The following is a 15,511-nucleotide window of genomic DNA, read 5'->3' on the forward strand; positions in this document are numbered from 1 at the left end:
TGGGTGACTGGGTGATGGACATTGGGGAGGGTAGGTACTTTGGTGAGCGCTGTGAATTGTGTAAGACTGCTGAATCACAGACCTGTACCCCTGAAATAAATAATACATTATATGTTAATAATAATAATAAAAAAAAACCTTTACAGAATATTGGAGCTGCCAGAAAATTAAAGATAAACAAATGCTCTTATTATAAACTGAAGAAAAGACCCGTGAATGTAGATTTTGGTCAGTAGCAGTCTACAGACGGAGGCTTGAACTTTGTTTTCTATTACAGCTATTTTTGTTCATGCTTCATCATCTCCATTGATTGATCTTAGTAAGTCTTCTATCTACTCTCAGTTTATCTGTTTTTCCGCATTTACGGTTGGTTATCTACATTGCTGCCAGAGGATTCTTTTTCAACTGCAAATTGCTTAAGTCAAATCTCACTCCCAGCCTTTCATACAATTTGCTGTATAACCTTTCAAGTTACATTCTTACCTGTACTGCTACTCCTTTGTTTCCTTGTACCTCCACCATACGGCTTATACTTAGTTCCTAGAAAGTACTCTGATACCTTCTCCATAATACTTTTAGATGTTGTTTTCCTCTTTCTAAAATTCCTTCTAACCCCATCCAATTTAAAGGAGTCATCCTTTAAATTTCAAATAAGCATTCACTCTAGTTTCCTAGCCCCTGGAGCTAGGTCAGATGTACTGCTGCTGGGTATGTGCTTTCATGGCCTCTTGTGCACTTATCACAGTTAGGTAATATTTATTTGTGTGATTATTTGATTGGTCTCCATTCCTCTTCTCCTTTGCCCTCATCACTGGAATGGAAGTGTCATGAGACCAGGAGCACTTGTATTTGTGTTGTGAAACCTGGCTAAATATTAGGTACGCATTAAATATTTGTTAAATGTATTAGAGGTTGAATGCTGACTTGTTAGAGTTGATCTAGAAAGTATTCTTTTGTTAGTAGAGTTTGGATATGATCATTGTTTTTTTTTAATTTTTTTATTACCACATATTTCAAATGAATTAATATAACATATCTGTGTATCGGTGATCACAATTAAATTAGTAGTTAACATTTTGCTGTATTTGCTTCTGGTCTTTTGTTCAAAATAAGATGTTAAGTTACAATCTACGCCTTGGGCCTCATGTCTTTCTCTTCCAGATGTAATCACTAGCCTAGAATTGATGATGTACATATTTAGTCCTTGTTAAACTGTCTCAGAATAGTGATTTCTAAAAAAGATAGCCACCCGCGTAAAATCATCAAATCAAGAACAAGCAAACAGATAAATCAACGAATAAGCCACACTTGGCAAGAACAAAATAATTTCAGTTGAGATGTGGAAAATAAATTTTTTCCAAAGTTTCTTTTATCATTTTAAAGGGTAAATCATATTAAATCATTATATTAAAGAATTACATTACATTTATCATTGTAAAAGGGTTGTATCTTAAAGTTTTTGTTTATTTTTCCAAGTAATTATATTTGGTAACCAATCATACGTATTTTAATGTTTCATAAAATGGAGTTTAACCTTTTCTCCAGTGGATACTTTCTTAATCTCCTTCCCAAAATGAGATTTAATGGATTACAAACATTTAATTAGGTATTTGTTTTTATGTAAACAGGCAGTAATGGTCATTAGAAAGTTTATTCCTCTTTCCACTGTCTTGAAGTTTTAATGTCATTCCATGGCAGGTTTCAAAACATAAAATGCTTTTTCTCTATACTTTTAAAATCATAAAATCATGAAACCTTTTTACTTATTAAATGATTACTGTGATAGTTGAATGTTACTGTCATCTTTAAATTAGCTATTCATTGGTTGGTGATTAAAATCAGTAAGCATTATCTTGTATTAAAAATGTGAAGGAGAGGGTGCCTGGGTGGCTCAGTGGGTTAAGCAACTGCCTTCGGCTCAGGTCATGATCCTGGAGTCCTGGGATTGAGTCCCGCATTGGGCTCCCTGCTCGGCAGGGAGTCTGCTTCTCCCTCTGACCCTCCCCCCTCTCATGCTCTCTCTATCTCATTCTCTCTCTCAAATAAATAAATAAAATCTTTAAAAAAAAAGTGAAGGAGAAATGTTATTTTCAGTTTAGCATATTCTGCTGATATCATCAAAGAATCCATTTACTTCCATCCAAGGAAGTAAAAACAACTTGACTGTGTTTGCCTTAGCTCCTTGTAGAATTACACAAAAGGTACATATTGCTCAATAGAAAAGGGAAGACTTTTTCTCACTTTAAATTAAGGTCATAATAATCATTCAAAGAAAACATCACAAGATTTTATGACTTGTAGAAAAGCTCTCATTTTAATGTTTGTGACTAGTTTCTCCTAAGAGTGTCTCATTACATACTGTAATATTGAAGATGCGTATTACGTTATCTCTAGTAAAACTAAAGATGGTTTTCACCTGCTTGGAATATAAAGTTTGATGGTAGTTAGAGGTCTATACTTTTTCAGGAATTCTAAGGAGCAACAATTCTAAAAGCAGAATTTATGTACTACCTATATGTACTGTTCTACATTTAAAAAGGATAAATTTCAGGGTGCCTGGGTGGCTCAGTTAAGCGTCTGACTCTTGGTTTCAGCTCAGGTCGCAGTCTTAGGGTCATGGGATCAAGCCCTGTGTCAGGCTCCACCCTCAGCAGGAAGTCTGCTTGAAGATTCTCTCCCTCTGCCACTCCCCCACTCTTGCATGTGTGCTCGCTCTTTCTCTCTGTCTCTCAAATAAATAAATAAATCTTAAAAAAAAAAAAAAACCTCCTCCACAGCTAAATATTAAGGTACATGTAGGAGTCTGCATAATGTGGGATATATTCCAGCCAGAAAGCATTGAAATGTAGTAAGGTTTTGGCAAGCTTGAGTTTTTTGCATATTAGGTCTATAAATGGCTTGCATAGTTTGGTAACTCTAGCACTTGAATGGTGAATGTATTTCCATTTCTGGGAGGTGGGGACAGGATTGTAGTCATAATATATTGGGATTAATTCTTCAACTGTATACTGAAGTATAAGAAAAATAGTACTTTCTTGAAGGACAGGAAGACCAGTAGATTATCATAGAAGGTGAAGAAGCATACTTTTTTATTATATGAAAATTTGATACAAGCTTAACATGACATGTCATTGGGGAGAAGGTAGATTTTTCAGTAATTTGTATTGGATGTCCATATGAGGGAAAACGAATTTCAGTCTGTACTTCATAACATATTAGAAATGTAAAGACATAAGGTACTAGATGAAATTATATAGTCTTCAAGTTAGGGAATGTATTTTTTTAAAAGGAGGAATCTAGGACTAGCAACTGTCAAGGAAACATTGACAGATTTTTGCCTTTTCAAAACTATGTATACGGAAAGACAAATATATAAAGAACATTGACAAACTGAAAAAAATTATAATATATAAAAAACTTATATTTCTAATATAAGAAGAGACTTGTAATCAATAAGAAAAATAATTTTTTAAAATGGACAAAGTAGCTGAATATGTAGTATAAAAGGGAAAAGAAATAAATGACCATTGAACAGTTAACAGTTGAACAAATGTGAACAAATGTATTAATATTTCAACAAATATGGGTTAAAATAAGAAAAAGACACCCCCCCATCTGAATGAGAAAGGTAATGTACCTTAATTTTAAAAACTTTCTGTAATGGTGGACACTCAGATTCCTTCCAGTTTTCCACTAGTATAAATAAGGCTGTGATGAACATTCTTGTGCATATAATGTGGTACATACTTGCTGCTTCTTTCTTTGGAGTGAATCCAGGAATTGCTGAGTCAAAAGTTGTATCCAGCTTACATTTTGATATATAGTGCCAAATGCAGTTTATAACAGAAGGTAGTATAAAAGTTGGGATTTTAAAATGAAGCCATAAAATTGAATAAATTATGCAGTATGACCTAGGATATTACAAAAGCTTGTTTGAAGTTATTACAAATAAAATACCACTGAATTAGATTTTTTAAATAGAAATGTTAAGTATCCTCTTTATTTATTTTTAAAATAAATCATATAAACTCATGGGGAAGTTGTAAGAATAGAGATTCCTGTGTATGCCGTTTACCCAGTTTTCCCTAATGTTAACATTTTATATAACATGGCACATTGACAGAACAATGTCAGTAATTTTAACAAATTAAAATTGGCCTATTACTGTTAACTAATTACATACTTTAGTTTTTCCATTAATTTCTTTTGGTTTTGGTTCCAGAATCCAATGTAGAATACTTCATTGTATTCAGTTGCCATTTCTCCTTAGTCTCCTCTAGTCTGATAGTTTCTCAGTCTTTGCTTTTTTTTTTTTATGACCTTGACAGTTTTGAAGATTAGTGATCAGGTATTTTGTAGAATGTCCCACAGTTTGTGTTTGATGTTAGACTGGAGGATAGGTTTGTGATACCATGATTTATCAATGGTAATGTTAACTTTTATCACTTGGTTTAAAATAGTAGTCTGCCAGCCTTCTCTGCCAGAAAGTTACTGTTTTCCCTTCCATACCCTACCGTTTGGAATCTGATCAATAGTTCAGCCTACACTTACGGGCAGGGGGATCAATAAGCTCCACTCCAGACTCAAAAAGTTTGTATATACTGTCTTTCACACAGCAGAAGTTTTTGATTTGATAGCCTAATTTATCAATTATTTCTGTTATGGATTATGCTTTTGATGCTCTATATTAAAATCATTGCCAAACCCAAGATTGATTTGTTAAATAGCTTTGTTGAGATATAATTTATGTACTATAAAATTCACCCATTTAAATTATATAATTCATTGGTTCTTTGTGTATATTTTTAGAGTTGTGCGGCCATTACCAGTCACTTTTAGAACATTTCATCACTTCATAAAGAAGCCCCATATGCATTAGCAGTCACTCCCATATTTCCCTAAGCTCCCCAGCCCTGGCGAATGATTAATCTATTTTATTCCAGTATAGATATGCAATAGATAATGGACATTACCTATAGATGGAATTATATGTGTGGTCTTTTGTGACTAACTTTTTGAAATTAGTATGATGTATTATTCAAGATTTATCTATATTGTAGCACATATTCTTTTTAATTGCCAAGTAATATTCCATTGTGTAGATATACTTACCACATTTTGTTTATCCATTCATCTCTTGATGGACATTCGTATTGTTTCTACTTTCTGGCTATCATGAATACTGCTGCAATGAACATTTGTGTGCAAGTTTTTATGTGGACATATGTTTTCATTTCTCTTGGGTTAATACCTAAAAGTGGAATTGCTAGGTCATATGGTAATTCTATGTTTAGCATTTTGAAAAATCCAAGATTGATTTTTAGATATATACTTTCATTGTTTTGGAGTAAATAAAAGTGACTGGCTTTTCTGTTGTTCCTGAATAGTTAAGAGCTGCATGTAGTTGATTTGTCTCCATTTATAAATAATATCATTAAATGTTTTTAATGTTTCAGTAAGTATCATTGAGCATGTATGTACATCAAGAACATATCCATGAATGAAGTGTGGTCTCTAGAAACATAGCTATTATAAACAATTTCAGTCCAGAGTGGTAGATGAAATAATAGAGAAATTATGTTTGAGAGGAGAGGAAGTTAGCCCATCTGCATGAGGAGATCAACAATGGCTGAAGAGGAGATACAGGATTAGATCTTGTTTGATAGTAAGTTGCTCAAATAACGTGGGGCAAGTCATTTTAGCCTGATGATCAATATCTGCAAAGGTATGGAGATTTGAAGCAGTATGGTAATGTGAGCAATTGCAAATAACTGGGCGTTGGTAGAGCATGTTGGGGAGAGTATCTAGAAATGAAAGACTGGAGAACCGGACAGTAACAAGGTCTAAAAGCCATTTTATGCTATGTTAAGAATTTGGATTCCTCCCCCCTCCCCAATCAGTTTCTCAAACTGGATTCCTCTGTGTGTGTGTGTGTGTGTGTGTTGTGTGTACACTGGCAAAACATGGCACATCTTCCTGGAGTTTGAATTTTATTTGAAGATTTGGACATAAAATAATTTTTGCATTAAAACAGATTTTTATGGAATTGAATATTGTAGATTTTCTAGATAAGTTTTGTGTAATTTTAGAGCTTTTTAGGGATACTTTAAAAGTATACAAGGTATACTAGGTTTCTTTAGGCAAAGAGTAGCAGTATTTTGGTCAAACAGTGTATTGTGCATAGCTTTTATTACTATATTTCATCCTGACATTTAAAAAAACTTACTTAACAATTAGGATGTGTCTTACAGTCTGTGGTGGTACATAAAATTATGGCCACTTTATAATCTCAGGTTTTAGACTAGGCAGATACATCTTTTTCTCATGAGAAAGCAATAGTTATTATAGAAAATTTGAAATGTATAGAAAATGTGAGGAATAAAATAATCTGAAATCCCACCACACTCAGAAATGATTACAAGTATTATTTTGCTGTATTTCCTTATGGTCTTTTTTCTCTTCACACATACCAATATATATTTGTGTTTATATATTTGAACAGTTTATTCTGTTTATCTGCTCAACATTATATGTTGAATATCATTCTATGTGATTATTCTTTCTAATTTAAATTCAGTTAATTAACATATAATGTACTATTGGTTTCAGAGGTAGAGGTCAGTGATTCATCAGTCTTATATAATACCCAGTACTCATTACATCACATGCCCTCCTTAATGTCCATCACCCAGTTACCCGATCCCCCCACCCCCGCTCCCCTCCAGTAGCCTTCAGTTTGTTTCCTATGATTAAGAGTCTCTTATGGTTTGTCTCCCTTTCTGATTTCGTCTTGTTTTATTTTTTTTAACACAATTTTAAATGTTGCCTAATACTCCCATTATATGTATATAAAATTATTCAATCTGTAGAATTTACTGGATATGAATTGTGACTTTTTTTTTTTAATGATTCTTAAGAAAAATTATCCATTTGATTTCTAGGAAGTTAGGTTGAAGAGTCTGTGTGATTGAAATCATTTTGAATTGTTGGTAACCCTGAAACTATAAATTATCAATCTTTCTCCCTCTTTTGCTAACTGATGATTATTTAGGGACTGATTAGCTAGTTAGTGGCCAGTCAAGACTTATGGTGTCTTTTTGTGACTCAATTTACCCATTTCATTTTTTGCTTACTGTGCTGTGGAGTAATATCTCACTTCTCTGAATCTTAGCTTTCTGTCAGCATCACGTAGCTCAACAAAGTAGACATTCAGAAATTGGTAAAATGGTCTATGGTTACGTAATCCTATTTATTGGTCTTAGAATTAATGAGGGCTTACCAAATTTATAATTTTGCATGAAACAAATTCTGTAATGACAAAGAAGTTGTTACTTATTATGGGAAAAACATAGAACACTGTAAGAAGGATTGGAAGTTTTGAGAATTCTGCAGTTTTAGATAAGGTGACTAGTTTGGGACTCACTAAAAAATGATATTTGAGAAAATCGTTGAAGTACTTGAGAGAATTAGCCAAGCAGATGCTTGAGGGAAGGGAATGGCATACAGAGGAATAGCCAATGCGAAGACTTTGGGAAGAATATATCAGGCATGTTTGAGAGGCAGCAAGGAAGAAGCCATTGTGGCTGGAGAGGATTGAGCAAGAAGAATAGTAGGATGATGTCAGAGAAGTAAGGAAAGAGGCTAGGTCATGTAGAGTCTTGTAGGCCATTGTAAGATCTTTGACTTTTGCTCTGGCCGAGATGGCAAGACATTAGAGAGTTTTAAGCAGAGGAGTGACATGCTCTGACTTGTGTTTTTAAGAATATCACCTAGGGTTAAGAATAAAATATGGAGAGGCAAGGATAGACATCAGTTAAGAAGCGATCGTAGTAATCCTAGGAAGAGATGATAGTGGCTTGGTCCAGCATGTTAGCAGTGTAGAGAGTGAAAAGTTATCAGATTGGAGATAATATTTCAAAGGTAGAGCTAGCATATTTTCCTGAATAATAGGATGTGGTGTGTAAGGAAAAAAAAGGAGTCAAGCATGCTCCCTAGATTTTAGCAAAATTGAACTGTTAACAGAAATATGGAGATCATAGGTAGAGGTTTTGGGTGAAAACATCTCTTCAGTTTCATACACATTAAATTTGAGAGGTCTGTTACCCAAGTAGATATATTCTGTAAGCAATTGATTATATAAACCTGAAGCTTAAGAGAGAGATCTGGACTAGCCATAAAAATTGGTTGACATGTAGGTGGCTTTTAAAGGCCACCAAAGAAATAAAGGTAAACAGTGAAGAAAACACTATGAAAGATTAAGCCTTGAGATGCTCAGTGTTAAGAACTCTGGGAGAGGAGGAGCCAGCAAAGGCAACTGAGAAGTAACTATTGAGGTTGAAAAAATATCCTTAGCATTGTTGGAAGAATGTGGAAGTCAAGTAAAGAAAGTATACCAGCAGAGAGGGACCAAACTGTCAAAAGCTGCTGATAAGTCAAGATGAGAACTGAGAATTTGTCATTGGATTTAGCAACATGGTGGTAATTTGTGACTTTGACAAGCAGCTTTGATAGAAAGGTAGTGGCCAAATCCCTCCTAAATGGACTTAAAAGCAAATATGAAGAAAGATATAGAAACAGAGGATAGACAACATTTGAGGGATTTTGCTGTAGTGAAGTTGAGTAATGGGGCAGAAGAAGCTGGTGAGAGAAATGGGATGAAGAGGTATGTTTAAGATGAGAATGAAAGTAAGCATGATAGGATCTGGTTAGAAAAGGGGAAACTTAAAAATACAAGAGAAAGAGGGTAGTATTGCTGGAGCCATGTCCTTGAACTAGTGAAAAAGGATGTGACATCACTGGTGGAAAGATTGGTGTAAAATAGCAGTATTCTCCTGTAGTAGAAGGTGACCAAATATACCTGCACATTCTGGCAGGTGTGTGTGTGTGTGTGTGTGTGTGTGTGTTATATCTGTGGCAGTTTTCTTCTGATTGTTTTATTTGATTCCGGATGGTAACCAAAAATGTCTTAGCTATGAATGAGGATCAGTGGGAGAGCTGTGCAGGGTTTGAGAAGAGGGAAGAAAATGTACAGGACAAGAGCATTGAAGGAGAGAAGTTAAAGGTATTGAGAGGCCAGGATATTAGAAGTGTCGTCCATGGATATAATAAAATCCCTAAGAATTAAAACAGGTGAATATTGGAGAGGTCAGTAAGCCAGGAACTAAAATTTTCTGACAGTGAAATGTGATGACCCGCGAGTCAGTGGATTACAGCAATAATGAGAGGTAGTGAGAAATAGAACCTAATAACATGAAAATCAAAGCTGGCAGATTCAGGATGGGGCTATAGAGATAATAGTGGAGTTCACCTGTCCCACTTTCAGGGCCAGTGGTATAAGGCATATGAGTGAAGGTAAAGGTCACCACCTGAGAGCTGCAAGGGAAGCAGTGTCCTTTGTGGGGAGCTGGGTTTCAGTTAGAGCAGGGGTTGGCAGACTGCAGCCCACAGGCTAAATCAGGCCCACCACCTGTTTTTGTATGTCTTATGAACAAAGAATGTTTTTTATATTTTTAAAGTGATTGATGAAAGGTCAAAAGAAGAAAACTATGTCATGACGTGAAAATTATATGAAATTCAGATTTCAGTGTCCATAAATAAAGTTTTACTGGGACATTGCCACATTCATTCTTATGTATTGTCTTGGGACTGGTTTTGTGCTCCAGTGGCTGAATTGAGTAGTTGTGACAGAAATCATACATGACACTGTTATTGGTTCACACTGCTACTCAGCTAAATCAAGGTGGTACAGTTAAAACGGAACAGTGTTTCATGTGAATCACCATACCACAACATTTTATTTTTTATTTCCGGTGCATACCCGTTGTGTCAAAAAAAAAAAAAAAAGAAGGAAAACCGAACTTTGAGTGTTGTCATTTTGAGGCACAGTGAACTGTGGATTATTTTGTGAAATTAAAAGGCAAAGCACTGTGTTTATTTTGCAGTGACATTGTTGCTGTGCTAAAATAATATATTTGATGTTACCAGAGTGAGTCCTCATCATAATATTCCCAACTCACAAGAAAGCAACAGTCAGAAAAAATAGAAAACTTGAAATGGAATATCTCATCACAGAATTTTCTTCACAAAAATAAAAAAGGAATGAGGCTGCGACCTTACATTAGTTTATGAGTGGCTTATTAGCCGAACAGGGAAAGCCATTCACTAATGGTGAGTGTTTGCAGCAGCAAAAAAAAAATATGTGGAGAGAAAAATTGCCTTAAGACTATTAGCTTTTTGGCAAGAACAGTTGCTCAAAGAATTGAGGTCATCGAGAGCAACATCAGTAGACAAAAAATAAGACAAACAACTTTGATTTTCCTTGACTCTTGTTTATTTGAGGAGTCAGTGCTGAGTTTGAAGTAACTAAAGAATTACCCTCTCTATGTGTAGTCTTCATGGAGCAAGTACAGGCAAGAATATTTTTAAAGCTTAACGAGGAGTCTGCTGAGGTGGGTTACAAGTGATAGTAGCTAAAATTATGTATGGTACAGAAAAAGGCTTAGTTGGACAAACTGACAAAGCTTATGAAAACACAAGATCTTTAAAGCCTGTAGTTATTTTGTATTACACATCAGCAGGTACTTTGTGGAAAATATTTGAATCTATCATGTTTTATTGAACCACAGTGTCAGTGGTACACACATCACTCACTCTCATGGACTTACATCATCAGTCCTGTAAATTTTTGTCAAATTGGAACTGAACATCCAGTTTATCTTAGTATAAAGTAAGTCGATGTCTTAGCAGTGGTGCTGTTAATTGTGTTTTTTTTAAGGACTGCTATGGACTAAATTGTGTGTTGACCCCTTAACCCCCCCATTTATATGTTGAAGCCGTAACTCCCAATGACTGTATTTGGAGATTGGGTCATAAGGAGGCAGTTAAGGTTACTGAGGTTATAAGGGTAAGGCTCTGATAAGATAGGATCAGTGTCCTTACCTTGTCACACACTAGGAAGAGGTCATGTGAACACACAGAGATAGCAGCTGCCCACAAGCCAAGAAGAGAGGCCTCACCAGAATCAAACATGCTGGTCCCCTGATCTTGGACTTACAGACTCTAGAACTGTGAAAAAAAAAAAAATGAATATTGTTTAAACCACTCAGTCTATGGTATTTTGTATGGCAGCATGAGCTAAGACAGAGACCAAGATGAAGGTTTTTAGAGCCACTCCCAACTGTTACTGCATTTTCATTAAATACTGATTGACTTTGGAAGTTAGTTTTTGATAGTTTCTTAACCTAAAATTAAAAGGCAAAACAGCACTTAAATGCCATTCTTAATGTAATAAAGTCATTCTGACAACTAATGTTGTTTGAATCACATATCAAGCTGCTTTATACACTTCCTGTGCTGTTAGAAATTAAAGCAGGAAGCAAGATCATCATTCCCACATAAATTTGCAGCAGATATATTTTCTGGGCTCAAACAACAGACTTTTCAGCCTATTTATGGCTCTCAACCTCATATAACCAGAGCTAGGGATCCTTTCTCAACCTCACAGGCTATTATTATATAACACATCCTGGTTCAGGACTTTCTTAACTCTCATCTGGAATATTACAGTACTCTTAAAATTCTCCCCACCCCCAGTCTTGTCCTTATTGAGTTCATCTTTTTACATATTTCCCAGAGTGGTTTAGCTGAAATGTAAATTTGACTGTGTTGTTTATCTGCCTGATTTCTTTTCATGGTGTTTCTCGGTTCCCAGCAGATCCCACAGGACTCTCAGGGGCTGCTTTATGGAAGAGTATAAAGTAGATGAAACTCCAGCCCCTCTCTGATATCCTGACCACGGCACCACTACCCTCCTGAAGCAGAGCACTTTCTTTTCTATAAAATTGAGTTGCTTTAAATTTTATTGTGAGAAAATATTTTTTATGATTAAATACTAGTTTTATAACGACTTGCCTACATGCAAAGTTCAAGCTCCTTAACCAGTTTGGGACTCTTCAGCGTCTCCTCTGAACCTTACCACAAACTTGGTACTTCAGCAGCACAGAGCTGCCTGTATGTAGTTCCTCTGTGCCTTTGCTTATATTGCCCATCTGCCTATAGTGTTCTCTTTTCTTCTCCCCACCTGGCTAACTGCTGTGCTCCATTTTAGACTTGTTTTAGGTGTTACCATTTTCAGAAAGCCTTTTCTAGCCACCTCCTTCCCAGGCAGGTTTGGGTTAGGCGTCTTCCTTAGTTTTCTACAAACTCCTTAACCTCCTCATAGCTTTTTCTTTTCCTTTTTTTTTGTTTTTTGTTTTTGTACTTTTTTTTTCATTGTTTGTTTCTGTTTCATTTGCTAGAGTTTGAACTCCTTAAGAGGAGGAACTATGTTTTAAAGTTATCTTTATATATCTACAGTGATTCTATAGAGACTGCATGGTAGACACAAATAATTGTGCAGTATATTGATTATTGTCTGTATCTTTCTGATGCATCTTGCAATTGATATGTAACCTAAAATTAAGTGTACTTATGTTATCCTTGTGTAGAAATTTGCTTTCTTTTGCATGTGTTTATTGGTCATAATGTATATAAACACGAGTTTAAATGTGCTTTTAAAAAGAAAGACAAGAATATAATACAGAGTTTTTATTAGGAACTAGAACTTAAGTTTAATAGCTGTTCTGTATTTTGTACACTCTGAAATGTGAAGCTTTTCCATGTAATCTCATGCCAATGTTGACCCATGTGGATTAAAATAGCCCTATTTTAATCTATGACCAAATTAGGAATTAGAATATCTGTCCAGTGGGGATTTGTAAATTATTGTAGTTTGTAGCATGACAGGTTTATATAAATAATTGCAGTGATTCCCACTGTGTGTTTTAAGTTAAAATCTAGGTTCAAATAGAGAAATGTATTGATATAAGTATATGATTTTTTTCAACGTTGGATATCTTCAATTATTTATATCTTCTTGGAGGGATTATCAAAACTGACTTGATAAAAAGAAAATTTTATTTCACTAATCTAAAACATATACCTATGATCCTTTAATTCAGATTTGCTCTGGACTTAACTGTTTGTCCTCCATGTGTATTAGTAGTATATTTTCTGAAATATCAAGTTAAATTTTAATAGCTAGAGTGAAGTCGTTCCAGAATTTATTTAAAACAATTCTTAATACATTGAACATTTCTCCTTTATAAGTGTATACTATGAAGTAATGCTTAATACTTTTTTTTTCAAGGACTTGAATGTAAAATAATAAAATAAACGGTGTTAGTTATAATGCTTCAATGATTTAAAATCACAAACTCTTCTTTTCATACAGATAAAGACACAATAAATAAAATTAGAGATTTACGAATGAAAGCTGAAGATTATGAAGTAGTGAAGGTGATTGGTAGAGGTGCATTTGGAGAAGTTCAATTGGTAGGTTATTTTAATGAGATTAAAAACAATAAAATTAAAAATCCATTTGTGTGTTTTACATGCATTATTTGGGATGATATTGTTTTTATAAAATTGTTGCTTTTAATTGCTCTAGATAGTCTTGCCATAGGATGTGAAAGCCTAGAGTCAAATTCAGCAGTAGTATGAAATACTTTCCTCAGGCATCCATGGATAGAGAAAAGGTTTCAAGTGTCAGAAGAGAAATTTTTACTTGTAATATTAGACTTCTAAAATGTTATGGAATCCTAAATTTTATAAATAGAAAGCAGCATGCATAACAGGGTGGAGAAAGGGGAGTGTGCTATTATATAGGGAGTAAAGATTCTTTTCTAACATTACTTGCCTTCTGGTAATTGAAGCCTTGACATTATCTAATTGGGATAAATCAGCAGAAGAGATGGAAGAAAAGCTAGAACAGTGATGTTATATTATTTAACAAGGTGTTAAAATCATTTGGTAAATTGTTCTGGTAAATGCTGAGCTTTAAATGTCAACAAAAGGTTCATTATTTTCTGTTTTCAATTTTAAAGGTAAGGCATAAATCCACTAGGAAGGTATATGCTATGAAGCTTCTCAGTAAATTTGAAATGATTAAGAGATCCGATTCTGCCTTTTTCTGGGAAGAAAGGGACATCATGGCTTTTGCTAACAGCCCTTGGGTCGTCCAGGTATGATTTTGCTACTGTTTCATTATTGCTGTAGTAGTTTGTAACTAAACATATTGGAGAAGCTTAGTTTGTTTTTTAGAACAGTAATAGGGAATTTATTGGCAATTACATAATTGTCTAATGTATTGTTACTTTTTTAAATCATAAAATTTAATTTTATTGAATTGTCTCTAGGAGGAAAGTAAGGCCAAAGCAAAATAATTATGTGTCTGTAGACTTTAAATATTAGAAAATTTAAATAATCTGGGACGCCTGGGTGGCTCAGTCGTTAAGCGTCTGCCTTCAGCTCATGTTATGATCCCAGGGTCCTGGGATTGAGCCCCACATCGGGCTCCCTTCTCCATGGGAAGCCTGCTTCTCCCTCTCCCACTCCCCTCTGCTTGTGTCTCTCTCTGTCAAATAAATAAGTAAAATATTAAAAAAAAAAGAGAGAGAAAGAAAAAGAAAATTTAAATACTCTGATTTGGGGGAAGTCATATATTATCTTCTACGTAGATACTTTAATATTGAAATTCAAGTTTTTTTCCCAAATATGAGACCTCTTATTCTATTTAACCATCTGTTCGTCTATTTGTGTCTCTTATTTTGTGGAGAGGAAGGAATGGGAAAATTAAGGAAGAGGTGAGTTAAGGTAGGCCTTCAAATAATATTGTGTTGGCTTTAGGTTTTTCAGTGGGAAGAAAAATACACTAGAAGTCAGTAGTTGTAAGTTCTAGTCTTAACTATCAAAAACCTATTGGTGAAGCTGTGGCCAAGTTATTTACATCTCTGGGCCTGAGTTTCCTTGCTGAAAAATGGGGAAGTTGGCTTAGATTGGTTATTTTCACCTGTGGAGAATACCTCAAGTGAAGTCATGGGGACAAGCAAGAATTTGAGGAGGTTATAATTCTGGGTTTTCTATTTCTGCCTCAACTAGAGTAGCTCCATATTTTTTGTGTCTTACGTATTGGGGTTATGTAAGAATGCATATGGGGGAAGTAAATCTTCTGGTTTAAAAAAAAAAACTACTGGGTTGACTAGACCATTTCTAAATTCTTAACATGAATTTTATGACTTATTAATTTACAATATATAATGAAGAGTATCCTAAATAAGCGCACTAGTAATTGGAATAAAAAGGATATGGAAAATGTTTGAGTGTTACGGATGACTTTTTATACTTGAAATATCTGCTCTGTTTTTATCAGCTATGTGGAGCAGGGATTTGGGGGCTTGGTATTATTGACATTTTGGGCCAGGTAGTCCTTTGTTTTGAGGGTTGTCCTGTGTATTATCAGATTTTCAGCAGCGTCCCTGGCTTCTACCCAGTTGATGCCACTAGCAGCTCTCCACAGCCTGCATACCATTTGTAACAACCAAAATTGTGTTTAGACATTGTTGAATGTTTACCTGGTAGTAGTGGGAGGGGGGTAGGTGGCCAGGGGACAATTGTTTCCTCTGGTTGAGAACCA

At 34.8% G+C, this 15,511-nt stretch overlaps 1 protein-coding gene across 4 annotated transcripts in view; it reads left to right on the forward strand.

Moving 5' to 3' along the window:
• Positions 1–15,511, forward strand: part of ROCK1 (Rho associated coiled-coil containing protein kinase 1) — a 152,750-nt gene that overhangs the window by 41,941 nt on the left and 95,298 nt on the right. For all 4 annotated transcript variants that reach the window (XM_045886953.2, XM_045886954.2, XM_045886955.2 and 1 more), the window contains exons 3-4: positions 13,271–13,371; positions 13,923–14,060. In XM_045886953.2, the coding sequence (XP_045742909.1) occupies positions 13,271–13,371; positions 13,923–14,060 (239 nt within the window). The remainder of the gene's footprint in view (positions 1–13,270; positions 13,372–13,922; positions 14,061–15,511) is intronic.

This window comes from Mirounga angustirostris, unplaced genomic scaffold (assembly GCF_029215605.1).
Source record: "Mirounga angustirostris isolate CCGP_5_RB_7025 unplaced genomic scaffold, mMirAng1.0.hap1 SCAF_14, whole genome shotgun sequence".
NCBI classification, from domain to species: Eukaryota; Metazoa; Chordata; class Mammalia; order Carnivora; family Phocidae; genus Mirounga; species Mirounga angustirostris.